The sequence below is a fragment of the Trachinotus anak genome, unplaced genomic scaffold, assembly GCF_046630095.1.
Source record: "Trachinotus anak isolate AG129_WGS33_773 ecotype Australia unplaced genomic scaffold, CSIRO_AGI_Tana_v1 ptg000033l, whole genome shotgun sequence".
Taxonomy (NCBI): domain Eukaryota; kingdom Metazoa; phylum Chordata; class Actinopteri; order Carangiformes; family Carangidae; genus Trachinotus; species Trachinotus anak.
This window is the reverse complement of record NW_027273884.1, coordinates 977,864-1,002,915: the sequence shown is the minus strand read 5'-3', so window position 1 is coordinate 1,002,915 and position 25,052 is coordinate 977,864. Positions and strand designations below refer to the sequence as shown.

At 46.9% G+C, this 25,052-nt stretch overlaps 5 protein-coding genes and 2 long non-coding RNA genes across 10 annotated transcripts; all 7 read left to right on the top strand.

Moving 5' to 3' along the window:
- The first annotated feature begins 221 nt into the window (after positions 1 to 221).
- LOC139614244 (uncharacterized) lies at positions 222 to 1,917 on the top strand. The gene is made up of 3 exons (XR_011686945.1): positions 222 to 545; positions 846 to 1,054; positions 1,159 to 1,917. It is a non-coding gene; the product is annotated as an uncharacterized lncRNA (long non-coding RNA).
- Positions 1,918 to 2,043: 126 nt separating this feature from the next.
- On the top strand, positions 2,044 to 7,728 carry LOC139614253 (uncharacterized). Of its 3 annotated transcripts, none has more exons than XM_071471441.1 (8): positions 2,044 to 3,131; positions 3,345 to 3,544; positions 3,643 to 3,755; positions 3,930 to 4,036; positions 4,174 to 4,350; positions 4,651 to 4,859; positions 4,964 to 6,936; positions 7,150 to 7,728. In XM_071471441.1, the coding sequence occupies exons 2-7, from the start codon at positions 3,381 to 3,383 to the stop codon at positions 5,103 to 5,105; spliced, it is 912 nt and encodes a 303-aa protein (XP_071327542.1). In that variant the 5' UTR covers positions 2,044 to 3,131; positions 3,345 to 3,380; the 3' UTR covers positions 5,106 to 6,936; positions 7,150 to 7,728. The 3 variants fall into 3 exon arrangements, with proteins under 3 accessions (XP_071327542.1, XP_071327541.1, XP_071327543.1); XM_071471440.1 differs by having other exon boundaries at positions 2,044 to 3,544; positions 4,964 to 5,670; positions 5,800 to 6,936; XM_071471442.1 differs by having other exon boundaries at positions 2,044 to 3,544; positions 7,150 to 7,349; positions 7,448 to 7,728.
- Positions 7,729 to 7,741: 13 nt separating this feature from the next.
- On the top strand, positions 7,742 to 9,436 carry LOC139614252 (uncharacterized). Of its 2 annotated transcripts, none has more exons than XR_011686950.1 (3): positions 7,742 to 7,841; positions 7,979 to 8,155; positions 8,456 to 9,436. It is a non-coding gene; the product is annotated as an uncharacterized lncRNA (long non-coding RNA). The 2 variants fall into 2 exon arrangements; XR_011686951.1 differs by lacking the exon at positions 7,742 to 7,841 and having other exon boundaries at positions 7,852 to 8,155; positions 8,456 to 8,664; positions 8,769 to 9,436.
- Positions 9,437 to 9,492: 56 nt separating this feature from the next.
- LOC139614226 (uncharacterized) lies at positions 9,493 to 12,715 on the top strand. The gene is made up of 7 exons (XM_071471411.1): positions 9,493 to 10,741; positions 10,955 to 11,154; positions 11,253 to 11,365; positions 11,540 to 11,646; positions 11,784 to 11,960; positions 12,261 to 12,469; positions 12,574 to 12,715. The coding sequence occupies exons 2-7, from the start codon at positions 10,991 to 10,993 to the stop codon at positions 12,713 to 12,715; spliced, it is 912 nt and encodes a 303-aa protein (XP_071327512.1). The 5' UTR covers positions 9,493 to 10,741; positions 10,955 to 10,990.
- Positions 12,716 to 14,409: 1,694 nt separating this feature from the next.
- On the top strand, positions 14,410 to 16,934 carry LOC139614225 (uncharacterized). Its single transcript, XM_071471410.1, has 7 exons — positions 14,410 to 14,539; positions 14,753 to 14,952; positions 15,051 to 15,163; positions 15,338 to 15,444; positions 15,582 to 15,758; positions 16,059 to 16,267; positions 16,372 to 16,934. Exons 2-7 carry the CDS (start codon positions 14,789 to 14,791, stop codon positions 16,511 to 16,513), a joined length of 912 nt encoding a protein of 303 aa, XP_071327511.1. The 5' UTR covers positions 14,410 to 14,539; positions 14,753 to 14,788; the 3' UTR covers positions 16,514 to 16,934.
- A 1,273-nt stretch (positions 16,935 to 18,207) lies between these two features.
- LOC139614227 (uncharacterized) lies at positions 18,208 to 20,837 on the top strand. Its single transcript, XM_071471413.1, has 7 exons — positions 18,208 to 18,337; positions 18,551 to 18,750; positions 18,849 to 18,961; positions 19,136 to 19,242; positions 19,380 to 19,556; positions 19,857 to 20,065; positions 20,170 to 20,837. The coding sequence occupies exons 2-7, from the start codon at positions 18,587 to 18,589 to the stop codon at positions 20,309 to 20,311; spliced, it is 912 nt and encodes a 303-aa protein (XP_071327514.1). The 5' UTR covers positions 18,208 to 18,337; positions 18,551 to 18,586; the 3' UTR covers positions 20,312 to 20,837.
- A 1,582-nt stretch (positions 20,838 to 22,419) lies between these two features.
- LOC139614234 (uncharacterized) lies at positions 22,420 to 24,131 on the top strand. Its single transcript, XM_071471429.1, has 6 exons — positions 22,420 to 22,555; positions 22,654 to 22,766; positions 22,941 to 23,047; positions 23,185 to 23,361; positions 23,662 to 23,870; positions 23,975 to 24,131. The coding sequence occupies exons 1-6, from the start codon at positions 22,506 to 22,508 to the stop codon at positions 24,114 to 24,116; spliced, it is 798 nt and encodes a 265-aa protein (XP_071327530.1). The 5' UTR covers positions 22,420 to 22,505; the 3' UTR covers positions 24,117 to 24,131.
- The last annotated feature ends 921 nt before the right edge of the window (positions 24,132 to 25,052 follow it).

The window sequence follows — 25,052 nt, the reverse complement described above, 5'->3', positions numbered from 1 at the left end:
GTGAAAAAAATGTGCTGAAATGGCACTGAGAGGAAAAATTGGCACTCAACTTGTTGCATGTGTATCAGTGAAAAACAATGCTTGCTGAATGGTGCGTATGCTAACATCCATCCATGGTCCTCAGTTTGTAGGCAGGGAATTCAGAGTGATGCCCAGTGGCTTGAGGCAAACCTGGGTCCATTTTCCCCATATACAACATACGCCAACCTCAAAGTCTTCAACCTCTCTGGGGTAAGTCATCCATGTCACTACCAATCTCCCTTGAAAACTGCAGCGCAATATTGTGAACTTGGAAAGTCTGCACACAGTGGTGGTTTTGCCGTGTCAAAGAGAAAAGCAGGTTGTGTATCCTCTGGTTGTGTCACCAGGTGGCAGTTGTGGACTCCCTCTCACCAAAGCAGAAGGCTGAGCTGATCCTGGATCCAGGCAGCGGTGCTTTGGACAATGAAACCATCGTAAGGGAGGTGTTCACAAGCTTGACGGAGTCCCCTGATGATGAGCAGCTCAATCAGTTTTTCCAGGCTTTCACAAAGATCAACCAGCAGGTGAACACTTAACTTTGAGATTATCGCCAAATCTTTCCACAAAGTTGCCTGACAAACAGGTCATGTAAAACTTGTCCTGGGCTCAGGGAATGTTTGCAGAAGCCAATTAGGGGCCAAGATTAGGCTCAGAATGACACATTTCTGATATGCTTGGTGAGTGAATTGCTGTCAGTGATGCTTTAATTATGTTCCTCGTGCACTGAAGTACAAAGCTGTCACCAAGCTTGCTCTCATCGCTTCAATGAGTTAGGAAAGGTAAAACGTGCTCTCAAACTGACACGCAAATCCTTTCATTTCCAGAGAAACACCACCCTCATCGTGAATCCAGATGTACGAGCCACCATCCTGAACCTGACCTTGACAGCCCTTGCTCCTGAATTTGAGGACTTTGAGCCGAAAGACTTTGAGCTGTGGTTCCAGGTCAATTTGGCCACTGTCTTGGCCAGCCTCTCTCCTGGCAGCTTGGTGGTGATCCCCGGCAACATCAGCTGTGCATCCTACGCAGCCATGTAAGAGATACTTCTCACGTCCAAAGTCAGGCGCTTTGGGTTTGCATGAGGTCAATCTGTTCCGCTCCAGACTAGTCACAATGATTTGTGTTTTCATCCTGCAGACTCACTGGTCTTCAGCAAAGTTTGAGGTCCCTGCCACTGCACGTTTCACAGGGTGTGAGATCAAGCGCAGAGTCACTCAAGAAGAGATTCACACGTACGTTGACGCACTTTTTCACAAAAATCCAATTACCGCTGCCGTGATGATAGCTGTGCTGATGCCATGCCTTCATTTCATTTTTCTCTCAAACAGGTTGCTCGTTTGCAGATTCCCTCTCGGTAAGTACATTTCTGTGGGAGTATTACATGGATTCAAAAACAATTGCATTTGATCAAGCTTTACGCGGCACAAGTTTGGCACATGAATGTTTTTAAGGAGGCTACGATAAGCGGCCTTTGTCACTAAACTAACAGTTATGCTTTGCTTGTGTACAGTGCAATGAGACCCCGGTTGATGGTAAGTGTGAAAAATACCGCACCTTCCTATTGTGATGACAAAATCGCATTCTGAAGGTACAATGTCTAATACTTGAATCTGGTCCTTTCACAGAGAACCTCATCTGTGCTGCAGTCAATAGGTAGGTGTATTGCAGTTTTAACTGGTGCTGAGTTTGCATAGGTTAAGTCTTTTTTGTTTTTTGTTTTTTGAACATGGGCTAACTAAGGTGACATCATTTTCCTCAGATCACAACAGGAACAAGCCCTGTCTACCGGCAATTCCTCTGAAGCCCTGTGCAATTTTACCATCACCGCGCATGCCTGTTCGTCGGTAAGATTCTTTTTTTGAATAGCTGCAAATCACACAGAAAGATTTGGATTTTGCTACATTGCCATTCTGAGACAAATCTCCGTGAGATCGGAGAGTATTTGCTTTACTTCTTGTCTGTTTTTTCCCAAGGCCACTCATCTTACTCCGAGCAACGTGGCAACACTGATGCAATGCTCACTGGAAAGCCAAAGGACATACACGGTAGAGGTGTGGAAGCTTTTCTTCCAAAAAGCTTCGACTGCAATAGACCAGGCTCTTGAATCATTCGCCACCATGGTAAATCCAATCCCACAACTTCACGAAATCTGCGTTTCCCCGTGTGAATTCTCTCTAAAGACAAAAGTTACTTTTCCAATCTTAGGCCCCCAACAACAGCAACCCATCCCTATCGCATGCTCTCGAGGCTCTTGGAGAGGTGAGAATTGCCAACTTCAGCCAGGCACAGCTGCAGAATAATGACTTTGTCATCAACTGGTTCCAGACAAAGATCCGTCCATTTTTGGCCTCTCCATCTCCCAACTTCCTATTCTGCCTGAGCTCCAAGAACTTCAGCTGCAATACGTACCAGACTGTGTAAGCAAATATGTGATACGGTGCTCCGCTGTGAGGCAGATTTTAGAGGCATCGGCAGTTTTATACTTGTTTAGATGTTAAAAGCGCTCTCTCGAATTTTAGCATCCGGGCATTGGACTTCCGCAGGACATCCATGGACCGAGAAAGGCAGCGAGCAGTCTTCACTCATTACATCAAACCGTTCCTTTCAAGAAATGACTCATCAGGTAAAGGCAGGCACTCAGGCTCAGTTTGGTAAAGTCTTGGTCGCATGTAGTGGTTGTACCCTGCCAATGTCTTTGTGTCTGTCTTCTTTGCAGATCCTGGCTGTGTCTCAACCACCGGAGGCAGTGAAGAGTGGCTACAGGCAAACCTTGCTGGCTTCTCTGGTTTTGCAACCCTGCAGGATTTGCAAGCCCTCAATCCCAACTTCTCGAGTGTGAGTGGCAACTGCAATTGTAGAATTCCTCCCCTCCCACACCGAAACGTCTTAGCTGCGGTTTTGCAATTACTGCTGTTTGACGGCATATTGATTTCCTTTCGTAGGCCGAAGCCTTGTCAGCGCTCACTCCTGCTCAGGTGGCGCAGCTAACACTGAGCTCAGGGGCCTCGAATGACACAGACCAAATCGACCGTGTGTTTGAGCGACTCGAGGAGGGCAATGCTCTGGAAAACGTGGATGAATTCCTGACACAGCTGGCAGCAAGTGGAAAGGTTGGCTACTCTCAACACTGGGGGAAGAGGGACAATCCTGGGCTTTTGACCTAGCATAGGCAGTACTTAGATGCGTATCTAAACCTCTACAGCAGTTGTAGGGGACTCATTCATGTCACATATTTGGTGACATCACTTGTAGTGTCCTATATGGTGTACTTGCAGCATGTGAACTGTTTAGTCTTTCAACCCTCCCATGTCGTCATTTGACAGGACCCTGATTTCCAACCTGCGGTGAGAGATCGTGTGATGAACAGGACCTTCACCATCATCAGTCCCCACTTCCAGCAATTCAAGACAGACGACTGGTCTGATTGGTTCCTTGTGAAACTGGTTCATTTCCTCCCCAGTTTCAGTGCAGTGATGCTCAAGAATGCAACCTCAAATATAAACTGCACAAACTACCATGTTGTGTGAGTAGCATTTCAAAAAACAAGCAAGTTGCACTGCAGCAAAGTAGGAAAACACTAATGAGGGACTGCGTACAAATGCTCCTTTTCGCCTTTTGCAGTGTTCGTGGAATGGGCAAAGCTTTCCCGGCCATACCGTTGCACAGACGACAAGGAATCACGGACGTTCTGCTAGGCTACCTGAGAAAATCTGCCAGCGTCATCAACGCGCCAGGTAGGGCCGACGATGTAAAATGCGCCACGTGGCTGCACGGGCTTGAAATTGTGAAAAAAATGTGCTGAAATGGCACTGAGAGGAAAAATTGGCACTCAACTTGTTGCATGTGTATCAGTGAAAAACAATGCTTGCTGAATGGTGCGTATGCTAACATCCATCCATGGTCCTCAGTTTGTAGGCAGGGAATTCAGAGTGATGCCCAGTGGCTTGAGGCAAACCTGGGTCCATTTTCCCCATATACAACATACGCCGACCTCAAAGTCTTCAACCTCTCTGGGGTAAGTCATCCATGTCACTACCAATCTCCCTTGAAAACTGCAGCGCAATATTGTGAACTTGGAAAGTCTGCACACAGTGGTGGTTTTGCCGTGTCAAAGAGAAAAGCAGGTTGTGTATCCTCTGGTTGTGTCACCAGGTGGCAGTTGTGGACTCCCTCTCACCAAAGCAGAAGGCTGAGCTGATCCTGGATCCAGGCAGCGGTGCTTTGGACAATGAAACCATCGTAAGGGAGGTGTTCACAAGCTTGACGGAGTCCCCTGATGATGAGCAGCTCAATCAGTTTTTCCAGGCTTTCACAAAGATCAACCAGCAGGTGAACACTTAACTTTGAGATTATCGCCAAATCTTTCCACAAAGTTGCCTGACAAACAGGTCATGTAAAGCTTGTCCTGGGCTCAGGGAATGTTTGCAGAAGCCAATTAGGGGCCAAGATTAGGCTCAGAATGACACATTTCTGATATGCTTGGTGAGTGAATTGCTGTCAATGATGCTTTAATTATGTTCCTCGTGCACTGAAGTACAAAGCTGTCACCAAGCTTGCTCTCATCGCTTCAATGAGTTAGGAAAGGTAAAACGTGCTCTCAAACTGACACGCAAATCCTTTCATTTCCAGAGAAACACCACCCTCATCGTGAATCCAGATGTACGAGCCACCATCCTGAACCTGACCTTGACAGCCCTTGCTCCTGAATTTGAGGACTTTGAGCCGAAAGACTTTGAGCTGTGGTTCCAGGTCAATTTGGCCACTGTCTTGGCCAGCCTCTCTCCTGGCAGCTTGGTGGTGATCCCCGGCAACATCAGCTGTGCATCCTACGCAGCCATGTAAGAGATACTTCTCACGTCCAAAGTCAGGCGCTTTGGGTTTGCATGAGGTCAATCTGTTCCGCTCCAGACTAGTCACAATGATTTGTGTTTTCATCCTGCAGACTCACTGGTCTTCAGCAAAGTTTGAGGTCCCTGCCACTGCACGTTTCACAGGGTGTGAGATCAAGCGCAGAGTCACTCAAGAAGAGATTCACACGTACGTTGACGCACTTTTTCACAAAAATCCAATTACCGCTGCCGTGATGATAGCTGTGCTGATGCCATGCCTTCATTTCATTTTTCTCTCAAACAGGTTGCTCGTTTGCAGATTCCCTCTCGGTAAGTACATTTCTGTGGGAGTATTACATGGATTCAAAAACAATTGCATTTGATCAAGCTTTACGCGGCACAAGTTTGGCACATGAATGTTTTTAAGGAGGCTACGATAAGCGGCCTTTGTCACTAAACTAACAGTTATGCTTTGCTTGTGTACAGTGCAATGAGACCCCGGTTGATGGTAAGTGTGAAAAATACCGCACCTTCCTATTGTGATGACAAAATCGCATTCTGAAGGTACAATGTCTAATACTTGAATCTGGTCCTTTCACAGAGAACCTCATCTGTGCTGCAGTCAATAGGTAGGTGTATTGCAGTTTTAACTGGTGCTGAGTTTGCATAGGTTAAGTCTTTTTTGTTTTTTGTTTTTTGAACATGGGCTAACTAAGGTGACATCATTTTCCTCAGATCACAACAGGAACAAGCCCTGTCTACCGGCAATTCCTCTGAAGCCCTGTGCAATTTTACCATCACCGCGCATGCCTGTTCGTCGGTAAGATTCTTTTTTTGAATAGCTGCAAATCACACAGAAAGATTTGGATTTTGCTACATTGCCATTCTGAGACAAATCTCCGTGAGATCGGAGAGTTTTTGCTTTACTTCTTGTCTGTTTTTTCCCAAGGCCACTCATCTTACTCCGAGCAACGTGGCAACACTGATGAAATGCTCACTGGAAAGCCAAAGGACATACACGGTAGAGGTGTGGAAGCTTTTCTTCCAAAAAGCTTCGACTGCAATAGACCAGGCTCTTGAATCATTCGCCACCATGGTAAATCCAATCCCACAACTTCACGAAATCTGCGTTTCCCCGTGTGAATTCTCTCTAAAGACAAAAGTTACTTTTCCAATCTTAGGCCCCCAACAACAGCAACCCATCCCTATCGCATGCTCTCGAGGCTCTTGGAGAGGTGAGAATTGCCAACTTCAGCCAGGCACAGCTGCAGAATAATGACTTTGTCATCAACTGGTTCCAGACAAAGATCCGTCCATTTTTGGCCTCTCCATCTCCCAACTTCCTATTCTGCCTGAGCTCCAAGAACTTCAGCTGCAATACGTACCAGACTGTGTAAGCAAATATGTGATACGGTGCTCCGCTGTGAGGCAGATTTTAGAGGCATCGGCAGTTTTATACTTGTTTAGATGTTAAAAGCGCTCTCTCGAATTTTAGCATCCGGGCATTGGACTTCCGCAGGACATCCATGGACCGAGAAAGGCAGCGAGCAGTCTTCACTCATTACATCAAACCGTTCCTTTCAAGAAATGACTCATCAGGTAAAGGCAGGCACTCAGGCTCAGTTTGGTAAAGTCTTGGTCGCATGTAGTGGTTGTACCCTGCCAATGTCTTTGTGTCTGTCTTCTTTGCAGATCCTGGCTGTGTCTCAACCACCGGAGGCAGTGAAGAGTGGCTACAGGCAAACCTTGCTGGCTTCTCTGGTTTTGCAACCCTGCAGGATTTGCAAGCCCTCAATCCCAACTTCTCGAGTGTGAGTGGCAACTGCAATTGTAGAATTCCTCCCCTCCCACACCGAAACGTCTTAGCTGCGGTTTTGCAATTACTGCTGTTTGACGGCATATTGATTTCCTTTCGTAGGCCGAAGCCTTGTCAGCGCTCACTCCTGCTCAGGTGGCGCAGCTAACACTGAGCTCAGGGGCCTCGAATGACACAGACCAAATCGACCGTGTGTTTGAGCGACTCGAGGAGGGCAATGCTCTGGAAAACGTGGATGAATTCCTGACACAGCTGGCAGCAAGTGGAAAGGTTGGCTACTCTCAACACTGGGGGAAGAGGGACAATCCTGGGCTTTTGACCTAGCATAGGCAGTACTTAGATGCGTATCTAAACCTCTACAGCAGTTGTAGGGGACTCATTCATATCACATATTTGGTGACATCACTTGTAGTGTCCTATATGGTGTACTTGCAGCATGTGAACTGTTTAGTCTTTCAACCCTCCCATGTCGTCATTTGACAGGACCCTGATTTCCAACCTGCGGTGAGAGATCGTGTGATGAACAGGACCTTCACCATCATCAGTCCCCACTTCCAGCAATTCAAGACAGACGACTGGTCTGATTGGTTCCTTGTGAAACTGGTTCATTTCCTCCCCAGTTTCAGTGCAGTGATGCTCAAGAATGCAACCTCAAATATAAACTGCACAAACTACCATGTTGTGTGAGTAGCATTTCAAAAAACAAGCAAGTTGCACTGCAGCAAAGTAGGAAAACACTAATGAGGGACTGCGTACAAATGCTCCTTTTCGCCTTTTGCAGTGTTCGTGGAATGGGCAAAGCTTTCCCGGCCATACCGTTGCACAGACGACAAGGAATCACGGACGTTCTGCTAGGCTACCTGAGAAAATCTGCCAGCGTCATCAACGCGCCAGGTAGGGCCGACGATGTAAAATGCGCCACGTGGCTGCACGGGCTTGAAATTGTGAAAAAAATGTGCTGAAATGGCACTGAGAGGAAAAATTGGCACTCAACTTGTTGCATGTGTATCAGTGAAAAACAATGCTTGCTGAATGGTGCGTATGCTAACATCCATCCATGGTCCTCAGCTTGTAGGCAGGGAATTCAGAGTGATGCCCAGTGGCTTGAGGCAAACCTGGGTCCATTTTCCCCATATACAACATACGCCGACCTCAAAGTCTTCAACCTCTCTGGGGTAAGTCATCCATGTCACTACCAATCTCCCTTGAAAACTGCAGCGCAATATTGTGAACTTGGAAAGTCTGCACACAGTGGTGGTTTTGCCGTGTCAAAGAGAAAAGCAGGTTGTGTATCCTCTGGTTGTGTCACCAGGTGGCAGTTGTGGACTCCCTCTCACCAAAGCAGAAGGCTGAGCTGATCCTGGATCCAGGCAGCGGTGCTTTGGACAATGAAACCATCGTAAGGGAGGTGTTCACAAGCTTGACGGAGTCCCCTGATGATGAGCAGCTCAATCAGTTTTTCCAGGCTTTCACAAAGATCAACCAGCAGGTGAACACTTAACTTTGAGATTATCGCCAAATCTTTCCACAAAGTTGCCTGACAAACAGGTCATGTAAAGCTTGTCCTGGGCTCAGGGAATGTTTGCAGAAGCCAATTAGGGGCCAAGATTAGGCTCAGAATGACACATTTCTGATATGCTTGGTGAGTGAATTGCTGTCAGTGATGCTTTAATTATGTTCCTCGTGCACTGAAGTACAAAGCTGTCACCAAGCTTGCTCTCATCGCTTCAATGAGTTAGGAAAGGTAAAACGTGCTCTCAAACTGACACGCAAATCCTTTCATTTCCAGAGAAACACCACCCTCATCGTGAATCCAGATGTACGAGCCACCATCCTGAACCTGACCTTGACAGCCCTTGCTCCTGAATTTGAGGACTTTGAGCCGAAAGACTTTGAGCTGTGGTTCCAGGTCAATTTGGCCACTGTCTTGGCCAGCCTCTCTCCTGGCAGCTTGGTGGTGATCCCCGGCAACATCAGCTGTGCATCCTACGCAGCCATGTAAGAGATACTTCTCACGTCCAAAGTCAGGCGCTTTGGGTTTGCATGAGGTCAATCTGTTCCGCTCCAGACTAGTCACAATGATTTGTGTTTTCATCCTGCAGACTCACTGGTCTTCAGCAAAGTTTGAGGTCCCTGCCACTGCACGTTTCACAGGGTGTGAGATCAAGCGCAGAGTCACTCAAGAAGAGATTCACACGTACGTTGACGCACTTTTTCACAAAAATCCAATTACCGCTGCCGTGATGATAGCTGTGCTGATGCCATGCCTTCATTTCATTTTTCTCTCAAACAGGTTGCTCGTTTGCAGATTCCCTCTCGGTAAGTACATTTCTGTGGGAGTATTACATGGATTCAAAAACAATTGCATTTGATCAAGCTTTACGCGGCACAAGTTTGGCACATGAATGTTTTTAAGGAGGCTACGATAAGCGGCCTTTGTCACTAAACTAACAGTTATGCTTTGCTTGTGTACAGTGCAATGAGACCCCGGTTGATGGTAAGTGTGAAAAATACCGCACCTTCCTATTGTGATGACAAAATCGCATTCTGAAGGTACAATGTCTAATACTTGAATCTGGTCCTTTCACAGAGAACCTCATCTGTGCTGCAGTCAATAGGTAGGTGTATTGCAGTTTTAACTGGTGCTGAGTTTGCATAGGTTAAGTCTTTTTTGTTTTTTGTTTTTTGAACATGGGCTAACTAAGGTGACATCATTTTCCTCAGATCACAACAGGAACAAGCCCTGTCTACCGGCAATTCCTCTGAAGCCCTGTGCAATTTTACCATCACCGCGCATGCCTGTGCGTCGGTAAGATTCTTTTTTTGAATAGCTGCAAATCACACAGAAAGATTTGGATTTTGCTACATTGCCATTCTGAGACAAATCTCCGTGAGATCGGAGAGTTTTTGCTTTACTTCTTGTCTGTTTTTTCCCAAGGCCACTCATCTTACTCCGAGCAACGTGGCAACACTGATGAAATGCTCACTGGAAAGCCAAAGGACATACACGGTAGAGGTGTGGAAGCTTTTCTTCCAAAAAGCTTCGACTGCAATAGACCAGGCTCTTGAATCATTCGCCACCATGGTAAATCCAATCCCACAACTTCACGAAATCTGCGTTTCCCCGTGTGAATTCTCTCTAAAGACAAAAGTTACTTTTCCAATCTTAGGCCCCCAACAACAGCAACCCATCCCTATCGCATGCTCTCGAGGCTCTTGGAGAGGTGAGAATTGCCAACTTCAGCCAGGCACAGCTGCAGAATAATGACTTTGTCATCAACTGGTTCCAGACAAAGATCCGTCCATTTTTGGCCTCTCCATCTCCCAACTTCCTATTCTGCCTGAGCTCCAAGAACTTCAGCTGCAATACGTACCAGACTGTGTAAGCAAATATGTGATACGGTGCTCCGCTGTGAGGCAGATTTTAGAGGCATCGGCAGTTTTATACTTGTTTAGATGTTAAAAGCGCTCTCTCGAATTTTAGCATCCGGGCATTGGACTTCCGCAGGACATCCATGGACCGAGAAAGGCAGCGAGCAGTCTTCACTCATTACATCAAACCGTTCCTTTCAAGAAATGACTCATCAGGTAAAGGCAGGCACTCAGGCTCAGTTTGGTAAAGTCTTGGTCGCATGTAGTGGTTGTACCCTGCCAATGTCTTTGTGTCTGTCTTCTTTGCAGATCCTGGCTGTGTCTCAACCACCGGAGGCAGTGAAGAGTGGCTACAGGCAAACCTTGCTGGCTTCTCTGGTTTTGCAACCCTGCAGGATTTGCAAGCCCTCAATCCCAACTTCTCGAGTGTGAGTGGCAACTGCAATTGTAGAATTCCTCCCCTCCCACACCGAAACGTCTTAGCTGCGGTTTTGCAATTACTGCTGTTTGACGGCATATTGATTTCCTTTCGTAGGCCGAAGCCTTGTCAGCGCTCACTCCTGCTCAGGTGGCGCAGCTAACACTGAGCTCAGGGGCCTCGAATGACACAGACCAAATCGACCGTGTGTTTGAGCGACTCGAGGAGGGCAATGCTCTGGAAAACGTGGATGAATTCCTGACACAGCTGGCAGCAAGTGGAAAGGTTGGCTACTCTCAACACTGGGGGAAGAGGGACAATCCTGGGCTTTTGACCTAGCATAGGCAGTACTTAGATGCGTATCTAAACCTCTACAGCAGTTGTAGGGGACTCATTCATGTCACATATTTGGTGACATCACTTGTAGTGTCCTATATGGTGTACTTGCAGCATGTGAACTGTTTAGTCTTTCAACCCTCCCATGTCGTCATTTGACAGGACCCTGATTTCCAACCTGCGGTGAGAGATCGTGTGATGAACAGGACCTTCACCATCATCAGTCCCCACTTCCAGCAATTCAAGACAGACGACTGGTCTGATTGGTTCCTTGTGAAACTGGTTCATTTCCTCCCCAGTTTCAGTGCAGTGATGCTCAAGAATGCAACCTCAAATATAAACTGCACAAACTACCATGTTGTGTGAGTAGCATTTCAAAAAACAAGCAAGTTGCACTGCAGCAAAGTAGGAAAACACTAATGAGGGACTGCGTACAAATGCTCCTTTTCGCCTTTTGCAGTGTTCGTGGAATGGGCAAAGCTTTCCCGGCCATACCGTTGCACAGACGACAAGGAATCACGGACGTTCTGCTAGGCTACCTGAGAAAATCTGCCAGCGTCATCAACGCGCCAGGTAGGGCCGACGATGTAAAATGCGCCACGTGGCTGCACGGGCTTGAAATTGTGAAAAAAATGTGCTGAAATGGCACTGAGAGGAAAAATTGGCACTCAACTTGTTGCATGTGTATCAGTGAAAAACAATGCTTGCTGAATGGTGCGTATGCTAACATCCATCCATGGTCCTCAGTTTGTAGGCAGGGAATTCAGAGTGATGCCCAGTGGCTTGAGGCAAACCTGGGTCCATTTTCCCCATATACAACATACGCCGACCTCAAAGTCTTCAACCTCTCTGGGGTAAGTCATCCATGTCACTACCAATCTCCCTTGAAAACTGCAGCGCAATATTGTGAACTTGGAAAGTCTGCACACAGTGGTGGTTTTGCCGTGTCAAAGAGAAAAGCAGGTTGTGTATCCTCTGGTTGTGTCACCAGGTGGCAGTTGTGGACTCCCTCTCACCAAAGCAGAAGGCTGAGCTGATCCTGGATCCAGGCAGCGGTGCTTTGGACAATGAAACCATCGTAAGGGAGGTGTTCACAAGCTTGACGGAGTCCCCTGATGATGAGCAGCTCAATCAGTTTTTCCAGGCTTTCACAAAGATCAACCAGCAGGTGAACACTTAACTTTGAGATTATCGCCAAATCTTTCCACAAAGTTGCCTGACAAACAGGTCATGTAAAACTTGTCCTGGGCTCAGGGAATGTTTGCAGAAGCCAATTAGGGGCCAAGATTAGGCTCAGAATGACACATTTCTGATATGCTTGGTGAGTGAATTGCTGTCAGTGATGCTTTAATTATGTTCCTCGTGCACTGAAGTACAAAGCTGTCACCAAGCTTGCTCTCATCGCTTCAATGAGTTAGGAAAGGTAAAACGTGCTCTCGAACTGACACGCAAATCCTTTCATTTCCAGAGAAACACCACCCTCATCGTGAATCCAGATGTACGAGCCACCATCCTGAACCTGACCTTGACAGCCCTTGCTCCTGAATTTGAGGACTTTGAGCCGAAAGACTTTGAGCTGTGGTTCCAGGTCAATTTGGCCACTGTCTTGGCCAGCCTCTCTCCTGGCAGCTTGGTGGTGATCCCCGGCAACATCAGCTGTGCATCCTACGCAGCCATGTAAGAGATACTTCTCACGTCCAAAGTCAGGCGCTTTGGGTTTGCATGAGGTCAATCTGTTCCGCTCCAGACTAGTCACAATGATTTGTGTTTTCATCCTGCAGACTCACTGGTCTTCAGCAAAGTTTGAGGTCCCTGCCACTGCACGTTTCACAGGGTGTGAGATCAAGCGCAGAGTCACTCAAGAAGAGATTCACACGTACGTTGACGCACTTTTTCACAAAAATCCAATTACCGCTGCCGTGATGATAGCTGTGCTGATGCCATGCCTTCATTTCATTTTTCTCTCAAACAGGTTGCTCGTTTGCAGATTCCCTCTCGGTAAGTACATTTCTGTGGGAGTATTACATGGATTCAAAAACAATTGCATTTGATCAAGCTTTACGCGGCACAAGTTTGGCACATGAATGTTTTTAAGGAGGCTACGATAAGCGGCCTTTGTCACTAAACTAACAGTTATGCTTTGCTTGTGTACAGTGCAATGAGACCCCGGTTGATGGTAAGTGTGAAAAATACCGCACCTTCCTATTGTGATGACAAAATCGCATTCTGAAGGTACAATGTCTAATACTTGAATCTGGTCCTTTCACAGAGAACCTCATCTGTGCTGCAGTCAATAGGTAGGTGTATTGCAGTTTTAACTGGTGCTGAGTTTGCATAGGTTAAGTCTTTTTTGTTTTTTGAACATGGGCTAACTAAGGTGACATCATTTTCCTCAGATCACAACAGGAACAAGCCCTGTCTACCGGCAATTCCTCTGAAGCCCTGTGCAATTTTACCATCACCGCGCATGCCTGTTCGTCGGTAAGATTCTTTTTTTGAATAGCTGCAAATCACACAGAAAGATTTGGATTTTGCTACATTGCCATTCTGAGACAAATCTCCGTGAGATCGGAGAGTTTTTGCTTTACTTCTTGTCTGTTTTTTCCCAAGGCCACTCATCTTACTCCGAGCAACGTGGCAACACTGATGAAATGCTCACTGGAAAGCCAAAGGACATACACGGTAGAGGTGTGGAAGCTTTTCTTCCAAAAAGCTTCGACTGCAATAGACCAGGCTCTTGAATCATTCGCCACCATGGTAAATCCAATCCCACAACTTCACGAAATCTGCGTTTCCCCGTGTGAATTCTCTCTAAAGACAAAAGTTACTTTTCCAATCTTAGGCCCCCAACAACAGCAACCCATCCCTATCGCATGCTCTCGAGGCTCTTGGAGAGGTGAGAATTGCCAACTTCAGCCAGGCACAGCTGCAGAATAATGACTTTGTCATCAACTGGTTCCAGACAAAGATCCGTCCATTTTTGGCCTCTCCATCTCCCAACTTCCTATTCTGCCTGAGCTCCAAGAACTTCAGCTGCAATACGTACCAGACTGTGTAAGCAAATATGTGATACGGTGCTCCGCTGTGAGGCAGATTTTAGAGGCATCGGCAGTTTTATACTTGTTTAGATGTTAAAAGCGCTCTCTCGAATTTTAGCATCCGGGCATTGGACTTCCGCAGGACATCCATGGACCGAGAAAGGCAGCGAGCAGTCTTCACTCATTACATCAAACCGTTCCTTTCAAGAAATGACTCATCAGGTAAAGGCAGGCACTCAGGCTCAGTTTGGTAAAGTCTTGGTCGCATGTAGTGGTTGTACCCTGCCAATGTCTTTGTGTCTGTCTTCTTTGCAGATCCTGGCTGTGTCTCAACCACCGGAGGCAGTGAAGAGTGGCTACAGGCAAACCTTGCTGGCTTCTCTGGTTTTGCAACCCTGCAGGATTTGCAAGCCCTCAATCCCAACTTCTCGAGTGTGAGTGGCAACTGCAATTGTAGAATTCCTCCCCTCCCACACCGAAACGTCTTAGCTGCGGTTTTGCAATTACTGCTGTTTGACGGCATATTGATTTCCTTTCGTAGGCCGAAGCCTTGTCAGCGCTCACTCCTGCTCAGGTGGCGCAGCTAACACTGAGCTCAGGGGCCTCGAATGACACAGACCAAATCGACCGTGTGTTTGAGCGACTCGAGGAGGGCAATGCTCTGGAAAACGTGGATGAATTCCTGACACAGCTGGCAGCAAGTGGAAAGGTTGGCTACTCTCAACACTGGGGGAAGAGGGACAATCCTGGGCTTTTGACCTAGCATAGGCAGTACTTAGATGCGTATCTAAACCTCTACAGCAGTTGTAGGGGACTCATTCATGTCACATATTTGGTGACATCACTTGTAGTGTCCTATATGGTGTACTTGCAGCATGTGAACTGTTTAGTCTTTCAACCCTCCCATGTCGTCATTTGACAGGACCCTGATTTCCAACCTGCGGTGAGAGATCGTGTGATGAACAGGACCTTCACCATCATCAGTCCCCACTTCCAGCAATTCAAGACAGACGACTGGTCTGATTGGTTCCTTGTGAAACTGGTTCATTTCCTCCCCAGTTTCAGTGCAGTGATGCTCAAGAATGCAACCTCAAATATAAACTGCACAAACTACCATGTTGTGTGAGTAGCATTTCAAAAAACAAGCAAGTTGCACTGCAGCAAAGTAGGAAAACACTAATGAGGGACTGCGTACAAATGCTCCTTTTCGCCTTTTGCAGTGTTCGTGGAATGGGCAAAGCTTTCCCGGCCATACCGTTGCACAGACGACAAGGAATCACGGACGTTCTGCTAGGCTACCTGAGAAAATCTGCCAGCGTCATCAACGCGCCAGGTAGGGCCGACGATGTAAAATGCGCCACGTGGCTGCACGGGCTTGAAATTGTGAAAAAAATGTGCTGAAATGGCACTGAGAGGAAAAATTGGCACTCAACTTGTTGCATGTGTATCAGTGAAAAACAATGCTTGCTGAATGGTGCGTATGCTAACATCCATCCATGGTCCTCAGTTTGTAGGCAGGGAATTCAGAGTGATGCCCAGTGGCTTGAGGCAAACCTGGGTCCATTTTCCCCATATACAACATACGCCGACCTCAAAGTCTTCAACCTCTCTGGGGTAAGTCATCCATGTCACTACCAATCTCCCTTGAAAACTGCAGCGCAATATTGTGAACTTGGAAAGTCTGCACACAGTGGTGGTTTTGCCGTGTCAAAGAGAAAAGCAGGTTGTGTATCCTCTGGTTGTGTCACCAGGTGGCAGTTGTGGACTCCCTCTCACCAAAGCAGAAGGCTGAGCTGATCCTGGATCCAGGCAGCGGTGCTTTGGACAATGAAACCATCGTAAGGGAGGTGTTCACAAGCTTGACGGAGTCCCCTGATGATGAGCAGCTCAATCAGTTTTTCCAGGCTTTCACAAAGATCAACCAGCAGGTGAACACTTAACTTTGAGATTATCGCCAAATCTTTCCACAAAGTTGCCTGACAAACAGGTCATGTAAAACTTGTCCTGGGCTCAGGGAATGTTTGCAGAAGCCAATTAGGGGCCAAGATTAGGCTCAGAATGACACATTTCTGATATGCTTGGTGAGTGAATTGCTGTCAGTGATGCTTTAATTATGTTCCTCGTGCACTGAAGTACAAAGCTGTCACCAAGCTTGCTCTCATCGCTTCAATGAGTTAGGAAAGGTAAAACGTGCTCTCGAACTGACACGCAAATCCTTTCATTTCCAGAGAAACACCACCCTCATCGTGAATCCAGATGTACGAGCCACCATCCTGAACCTGACCTTGACAGCCCTTGCTCCTGAATTTGAGGACTTTGAGCCGAAAGACTTTGAGCTGTGGTTCCAGGTCAATTTGGCCACTGTCTTGGCCAGCCTCTCTCCTGGCAGCTTGGTGGTGATCCCCGGCAACATCAGCTGTGCATCCTACGCAGCCATGTAAGAGATACTTCTCACGTCCAAAGTCAGGCGCTTTGGGTTTGCATGAGGTCAATCTGTTCCGCTCCAGACTAGTCACAATGATTTGTGTTTTCATCCTGCAGACTCACTGGTCTTCAGCAAAGTTTGAGGTCCCTGCCACTGCACGTTTCACAGGGTGTGAGATCAAGCGCAGAGTCACTCAAGAAGAGATTCACACGTACGTTGACGCACTTTTTCACAAAAATCCAATTACCGCTGCCGTGATGATAGCTGTGCTGATGCCATGCCTTCATTTCATTTTTCTCTCAAACAGGTTGCTCGTTTGCAGATTCCCTCTCGGTAAGTACATTTCTGTGGGAGTATTACATGGATTCAAAAACAATTGCATTTGATCAAGCTTTACGCGGCACAAGTTTGGCACATGAATGTTTTTAAGGAGGCTACGATAAGCGGCCTTTGTCACTAAACTAACAGTTATGCTTTGCTTGTGTACAGTGCAATGAGACCCCGGTTGATGGTAAGTGTGAAAAATACCGCACCTTCCTATTGTGATGACAAAATCGCATTCTGAAGGTACAATGTCTAATACTTGAATCTGGTCCTTTCACAGAGAACCTCATCTGTGCTGCAGTCAATAGGTAGGTGTATTGCAGTTTTAACTGGTGCTGAGTTTGCATAGGTTAAGTCTTTTTTGTTTTTTGAACATGGGCTAACTAAGGTGACATCATTTTCCTCAGATCACAACAGGAACAAGCCCTGTCTACCGGCAATTCCTCTGAAGCCCTGTGCAATTTTACCATCACCGCGCATGCCTGTTCGTCGGTAAGATTCTTTTTTTGAATAGCTGCAAATCACACAGAAAGATTTGGATTTTGCTACATTGCCATTCTGAGACAAATCTCCGTGAGATCGGAGAGTTTTTGCTTTACTTCTTGTCTGTTTTTTCCCAAGGCCACTCATCTTACTCCGAGCAACGTGGCAACACTGATGAAATGCTCACTGGAAAGCCAAAGGACATACACGGTAGAGGTGTGGAAGCTTTTCTTCCAAAAAGCTTCGACTGCAATAGACCAGGCTCTTGAATCATTCGCCACCATGGTAAATCCAATCCCACAACTTCACGAAATCTGCGTTTCCCCGTGTGAATTCTCTCTAAAGACAAAAGTTACTTTTCCAATCTTAGGCCCCCAACAACAGCAACCCATCCCTATCGCATGCTCTCGAGGCTCTTGGAGAGGTGAGAATTGCCAACTTCAGCCAGGCACAGCTGCAGAATAATGACTTTGTCATCAACTGGTTCCAGACAAAGATCCGTCCATTTTTGGCCTCTCCATCTCCCAACTTCCTATTCTGCCTGAGCTCCAAGAACTTCAGCTGCAATACGTACCAGACTGTGTAAGCAAATATGTGATACGGTGCTCCGCTGTGAGGCAGATTTTAGAGGCATCGGCAGTTTTATACTTGTTTAGATGTTAAAAGCGCTCTCTCGAATTTTAGCATCCGGGCATTGGACTTCCGCAGGACATCCATGGACCGAGAAAGGCAGCGAGCAGTCTTCACTCATTACATCAAACCGTTCCTTTCAAGAAATGACTCATCAGGTAAAGGCAGGCACTCAGGCTCAGTTTGGTAAAGTCTTGGTCGCATGTAGTGGTTGTACCCTGCCAATGTCTTTGTGTCTGTCTTCTTTGCAGATCCTGGCTGTGTCTCAACCACCGGAGGCAGTGAAGAGTGGCTACAGGCAAACCTTGCTGGCTTCTCTGGTTTTGCAACCCTGCAGGATTTGCAAGCCCTCAATCCCAACTTCTCGAGTGTGAGTGGCAACTGCAATTGTAGAATTCCTCCCCTCCCACACCGAAACGTCTTAGCTGCGGTTTTGCAATTACTGCTGTTTGACGGCATATTGATTTCCTTTCGTAGGCCGAAGCCTTGTCAGCGCTCACTCCTGCTCAGGTGGCGCAGCTAACACTGAGCTCAGGGGCCTCGAATGACACAGACCAAATCGACCGTGTGTTTGAGCGACTCGAGGAGGGCAATGCTCTGGAAAACGTGGATGAATTCCTGACACAGCTGGCAGCAAGTGGAAAGGTTGGCTACTCTCAACACTGGGGGAAGAGGGACAATCCTGGGCTTTTGACCTAGCATAGGCAGTACTTAGATGCGTATCTAAACCTCTACAGCAGTTGTAGGGGACTCATTCATGTCACATATTTGGTGACATCACTTGTAGTGTCCTATATGGTGTACTTGCAGCATGTGAACTGTTTAGTCTTTCAACCCTCCCATGTCGTCATTTGACAGGACCCTGATTTCCAACCTGCGGTGAGAGATCGTGTGATGAACAGGACCTTCACCATCATCAGTCCCCACTTCCAGCAATTCAAGACAGACGACTGGTCTGATTGGTTCCTTGTGAAACTGGTTCATTTCCTCCCCAGTTTCAGTGCAGTGATGCTCAAGAATGCAACCTCAAATATAAACTGCACAAACTACCATGTTGTGTGAGTAGCATTTCAAAAAACAAGCAAGTTGCACTGCAGCAAAGTAGGAAAACACTAATGAGGGACTGCGTACAAATGCTCCTTTTCGCCTTTTGCAGTGTTCGTGGAATGGGCAAAGCTTTCCCGGCCATACCGTTGCACAGACGACAAGGAATCACGGACGTTCTGCTAGGCTACCTGAGAAAATCTGCCAGCGTCATCAACGCGCCAGGTAGGGCCGACGATGTAAAATGCGCCACGTGGCTGCACGGGCTTGAAATTGTGAAAAAAATGTGCTGAAATGGCACTGAGAGGAAAAATTGGCACTCAACTTGTTGCATGTGTATCAGTGAAAAACAATGCTTGCTGAATGGTGCGTATGCTAACATCCATCCATGGTCCTCAGTTTGTAGGCAGGGAATTCAGAGTGATGCCCAGTGGCTTGAGGCAAACCTGGGTCCATTTTCCCCATATACAACATACGCCGACCTCAAAGTCTTCAACCTCTCTGGGGTAAGTCATCCATGTCACTACCAATCTCCCTTGAAAACTGCAGCGCAATATTGTGAACTTGGAAAGTCTGCACACAGTGGTGGTTTTGCCGTGTCAAAGAGAAAAGCAGGTTGTGTATCCTCTGGTTGTGTCACCAGGTGGCAGTTGTGGACTCCCTCTCACCAAAGCAGAAGGCTGAGCTGATCCTGGATCCAGGCAGCGGTGCTTTGGACAATGAAACCATCGTAAGGGAGGTGTTCACAAGCTTGACGGAGTCCCCTGATGATGAGCAGCTCAATCAGTTTTTCCAGGCTTTCACAAAGATCAACCAGCAGGTGAACACTTAACTTTGAGATTATCGCCAAATCTTTCCACAAAGTTGCCTGACAAACAGGTCATGTAAAACTTGTCCTGGGCTCAGGGAATGTTTGCAGAAGCCAATTAGGGGCCAAGATTAGGCTCAGAATGACACATTTCTGATATGCTTGGTGAGTGAATTGCTGTCAGTGATGCTTTAATTATGTTCCTCGTGCACTGAAGTACAAAGCTGTCACCAAGCTTGCTCTCATCGCTTCAATGAGTTAGGAAAGGTAAAACGTGCTCTCGAACTGACACGCAAATCCTTTCATTTCCAGAGAAACACCACCCTCATCGTGAATCCAGATGTACGAGCCACCATCCTGAACCTGACCTTGACAGCCCTTGCTCCTGAATTTGAGGACTTTGAGCCGAAAGACTTTGAGCTGTGGTTCCAGGTCAATTTGGCCACTGTCTTGGCCAGCCTCTCTCCTGGCAGCTTGGTGGTGATCCCCGGCAACATCAGCTGTGCATCCTACGCAGCCATGTAAGAGATACTTCTCACGTCCAAAGTCAGGCGCTTTGGGTTTGCATGAGGTCAATCTGTTCCGCTCCAGACTAGTCACAATGATTTGTGTTTTCATCCTGCAGACTCACTGGTCTTCAGCAAAGTTTGAGGTCCCTGCCACTGCACGTTTCACAGGGTGTGAGATCAAGCGCAGAGTCACTCAAGAAGAGATTCACACGTACGTTGACGCACTTTTTCACAAAAATCCAATTACCGCTGCCGTGATGATAGCTGTGCTGATGCCATGCCTTCATTTCATTTTTCTCTCAAACAGGTTGCTCGTTTGCAGATTCCCTCTCGGTAAGTACATTTCTGTGGGAGTATTACATGGATTCAAAAACAATTGCATTTGATCAAGCTTTACGCGGCACAAGTTTGGCACATGAATGTTTTTAAGGAGGCTACGATAAGCGGCCTTTGTCACTAAACTAACAGTTATGCTTTGCTTGTGTACAGTGCAATGAGACCCCGGTTGATGGTAAGTGTGAAAAATACCGCACCTTCCTATTGTGATGACAAAATCGCATTCTGAAGGTACAATGTCTAATACTTGAATCTGGTCCTTTCACAGAGAACCTCATCTGTGCTGCAGTCAATAGGTAGGTGTATTGCAGTTTTAACTGGTGCTGAGTTTGCATAGGTTAAGTCTTTTTTGTTTTTTGTTTTTTGAACATGGGCTAACTAAGGTGACATCATTTTCCTCAGATCACAACAGGAACAAGCCCTGTCTACCGGCAATTCCTCTGAAGCCCTGTGCAATTTTACCATCACCGCGCATGCCTGTGCGTCGGTAAGATTCTTTTTTTGAATAGCTGCAAATCACACAGAAAGATTTGGATTTTGCTACATTGCCATTCTGAGACAAATCTCCGTGAGATCGGAGAGTTTTTGCTTTACTTCTTGTCTGTTTTTTCCCAAGGCCACTCATCTTACTCCGAGCAACGTGGCAACACTGATGAAATGCTCACTGGAAAGCCAAAGGACATACACGGTAGAGGTGTGGAAGCTTTTCTTCCAAAAAGCTTCGACTGCAATAGACCAGGCTCTTGAATCATTCGCCACCATGGTAAATCCAATCCCACAACTTCACGAAATCTGCGTTTCCCCGTGTGAATTCTCTCTAAAGACAAAAGTTACTTTTCCAATCTTAGGCCCCCAACAACAGCAACCCATCCCTATCGCATGCTCTCGAGGCTCTTGGAGAGGTGAGAATTGCCAACTTCAGCCAGGCACAGCTGCAGAATAATGACTTTGTCATCAACTGGTTCCAGACAAAGATCCGTCCATTTTTGGCCTCTCCATCTCCCAACTTCCTATTCTGCCTGAGCTCCAAGAACTTCAGCTGCAATACGTACCAGACTGTGTAAGCAAATATGTGATACGGTGCTCCGCTGTGAGGCAGATTTTAGAGGCATCGGCAGTTTTATACTTGTTTAGATGTTAAAAGCGCTCTCTCGAATTTTAGCATCCGGGCATTGGACTTCCGCAGGACATCCATGGACCGAGAAAGGCAGCGAGCAGTCTTCACTCATTACATCAAACCGTTCCTTTCAAGAAATGACTCATCAGGTAAAGGCAGGCACTCAGGCTCAGTTTGGTAAAGTCTTGGTCGCATGTAGTGGTTGTACCCTGCCAATGTCTTTGTGTCTGTCTTCTTTGCAGATCCTGGCTGTGTCTCAACCACCGGAGGCAGTGAAGAGTGGCTACAGGCAAACCTTGCTGGCTTCTCTGGTTTTGCAACCCTGCAGGATTTGCAAGCCCTCAATCCCAACTTCTCGAGTGTGAGTGGCAACTGCAATTGTAGAATTCCTCCCCTCCCACACCGAAACGTCTTAGCTGCGGTTTTGCAATTACTGCTGTTTGACGGCATATTGATTTCCTTTCGTAGGCCGAAGCCTTGTCAGCGCTCACTCCTGCTCAGGTGGCGCAGCTAACACTGAGCTCAGGGGCCTCGAATGACACAGACCAAATCGACCGTGTGTTTGAGCGACTCGAGGAGGGCAATGCTCTGGAAAACGTGGATGAATTCCTGACACAGCTGGCAGCAAGTGGAAAGGTTGGCTACTCTCAACACTGGGGGAAGAGGGACAATCCTGGGCTTTTGACCTAGCATAGGCAGTACTTAGATGCGTATCTAAACCTCTACAGCAGTTGTAGGGGACTCATTCATGTCACATATTTGGTGACATCACTTGTAGTGTCCTATATGGTGTACTTGCAGCATGTGAACTGTTTAGTCTTTCAACCCTCCCATGTCGTCATTTGACAGGACCCTGATTTCCAACCTGCGGTGAGAGATCGTGTGATGAACAGGACCTTCAACATCATCAGTCCCCACTTCCAGCAATTCAAGACAGACGACTGGTCTGATTGGTTCCTTGTGAAACTGGTTCATTTCCTCCCCAGTTTCAGTGCAGTGATGCTCAAGAATGCAACCTCAAATATAAACTGCACAAACTACCATGTTGTGTGAGTAGCATTTCAAAAAACAAGCAAGTTGCACTGCAGCAAAGTAGGAAAACACTAATGAGGGACTGCGTACAAATGCTCCTTTTCGCCTTTTGCAGTGTTCGTGGAATGGGCAAAGCTTTCCCGGCCATACCGTTGCACAGACGACAAGGAATCACGGACGTTCTGCTAGGCTACCTGAGAAAATCTGCCAGCGTCATCAACGCGCCAGGTAGGGCCGACGATGTAAAATGCGCCACGTGGCTGCACGGGCTTGAAATTGTGAAAAAAATGTGCTGAAATGGCACTGAGAGGAAAAATTGGCACTCAACTTGTTGCATGTGTATCAGTGAAAAACAATGCTTGCTGAATGGTGCGTATGCTAACATCCATCCATGGTCCTCAGTTTGTAGGCAGGGAATTCAGAGTGATGCCCAGTGGCTTGAGGCAAACCTGGGTCCATTTTCCCCATATACAACATACGCCGACCTCAAAGTCTTCAACCTCTCTGGGGTAAGTCATCCATGTCACTACCAATCTCCCTTGAAAACTGCAGCGCAATATTGTGAACTTGGAAAGTCTGCACACAGTGGTGGTTTTGCCGTGTCAAAGAGAAAAGCAGGTTGTGTATCCTCTGGTTGTGTCACCAGGTGGCAGTTGTGGACTCCCTCTCACCAAAGCAGAAGGCTGAGCTGATCCTGGATCCAGGCAGCGGTGCTTTGGACAATGAAACCATCGTAAGGGAGGTGTTCACAAGCTTGACGGAGTCCCCTGATGATGAGCAGCTCAATCAGTTTTTCCAGGCTTTCACAAAGATCAACCAGCAGGTGAACACTTAACTTTGAGATTATCGCCAAATCTTTCCACAAAGTTGCCTGACAAACAGGTCATGTAAAGCTTGTCCTGGGCTCAGGGAATGTTTGCAGAAGCCAATTAGGGGCCAAGATTAGGCTCAGAATGACACATTTCTGATATGCTTGGTGAGTGAATTGCTGTCAGTGATGCTTTAATTATGTTCCTCGTGCACTGAAGTACAAAGCTGTCACCAAGCTTGCTCTCATCGCTTCAATGAGTTAGGAAAGGTAAAACGTGCTCTCGAACTGACACGCAAATCCTTTCATTTCCAGAGAAACACCACCCTCATCGTGAATCCAGATGTACGAGCCACCATCCTGAACCTGACCTTGACAGCCCTTGCTCCTGAATTTGAGGACTTTGAGCCGAAAGACTTTGAGCTGTGGTTCCAGGTCAATTTGGCCACTGTCTTGGCCAGCCTCTCTCCTGGCAGCTTGGTGGTGATCCCCGGCAACATCAGCTGTGCATCCTACGCAGCCATGTAAGAGATACTTCTCACGTCCAAAGTCAGGCGCTTTGGGTTTGCATGAGGTCAATCTGTTCCGCTCCAGACTAGTCACAATGATTTGTGTTTTCATCCTGCAGACTCACTGGTCTTCAGCAAAGTTTGAGGTCCCTGCCACTGCACGTTTCACAGGGTGTGAGATCAAGCGCAGAGTCACTCAAGAAGAGATTCACACGTACGTTGACGCACTTTTTCACAAAAATCCAATTACCGCTGCCGTGATGATAGCTGTGCTGATGCCATGCCTTCATTTCATTTTTCTCTCAAACAGGTTGCTCGTTTGCAGATTCCCTCTCGGTAAGTACATTTCTGTGGGAGTATTACATGGATTCAAAAACAATTGCATTTGATCAAGCTTTACGCGGCACAAGTTTGGCACATGAATGTTTTTAAGGAGGCTACGATAAGCGGCCTTTGTCACTAAACTAACAGTTATGCTTTGCTTGTGTACAGTGCAATGAGACCCCGGTTGATGGTAAGTGTGAAAAATACCGCACCTTCCTATTGTGATGACAAAATCGCATTCTGAAGGTACAATGTCTAATACTTGAATCTGGTCCTTTCACAGAGAACCTCATCTGTGCTGCAGTCAATAGGTAGGTGTATTGCAGTTTTAACTGGTGCTGAGTTTGCATAGGTTAAGTCTTTTTTGTTTTTTGTTTTTTGAACATGGGCTAACTAAGGTGACATCATTTTCCTCAGATCACAACAGGAACAAGCCCTGTCTACCGGCAATTCCTCTGAAGCCCTGTGCAATTTTACCATCACCGCGCATGCCTGTTCGTCGGTAAGATTCTTTTTTTGAATAGCTGCAAATCACACAGAAAGATTTGGATTTTGCTACATTGCCATTCTGAGACAAATCTCCGTGAGATCGGAGAGTTTTTGCTTTACTTCTTGTCTGTTTTTTCCCAAGGCCACTCATCTTACTCCGAGCAACGTGGCAACACTGATGAAATGCTCACTGGAAAGCCAAAGGACATACACGGTAGAGGTGTGGAAGCTTTTCTTCCAAAAAGCTTCGACTGCAATAGACCAGGCTCTTGAATCATTCGCCACCATGGTAAATCCAATCCCACAACTTCACGAAATCTGCGTTTCCCCGTGTGAATTCTCTCTAAAGACAAAAGTTACTTTTCCAATCTTAGGCCCCCAACA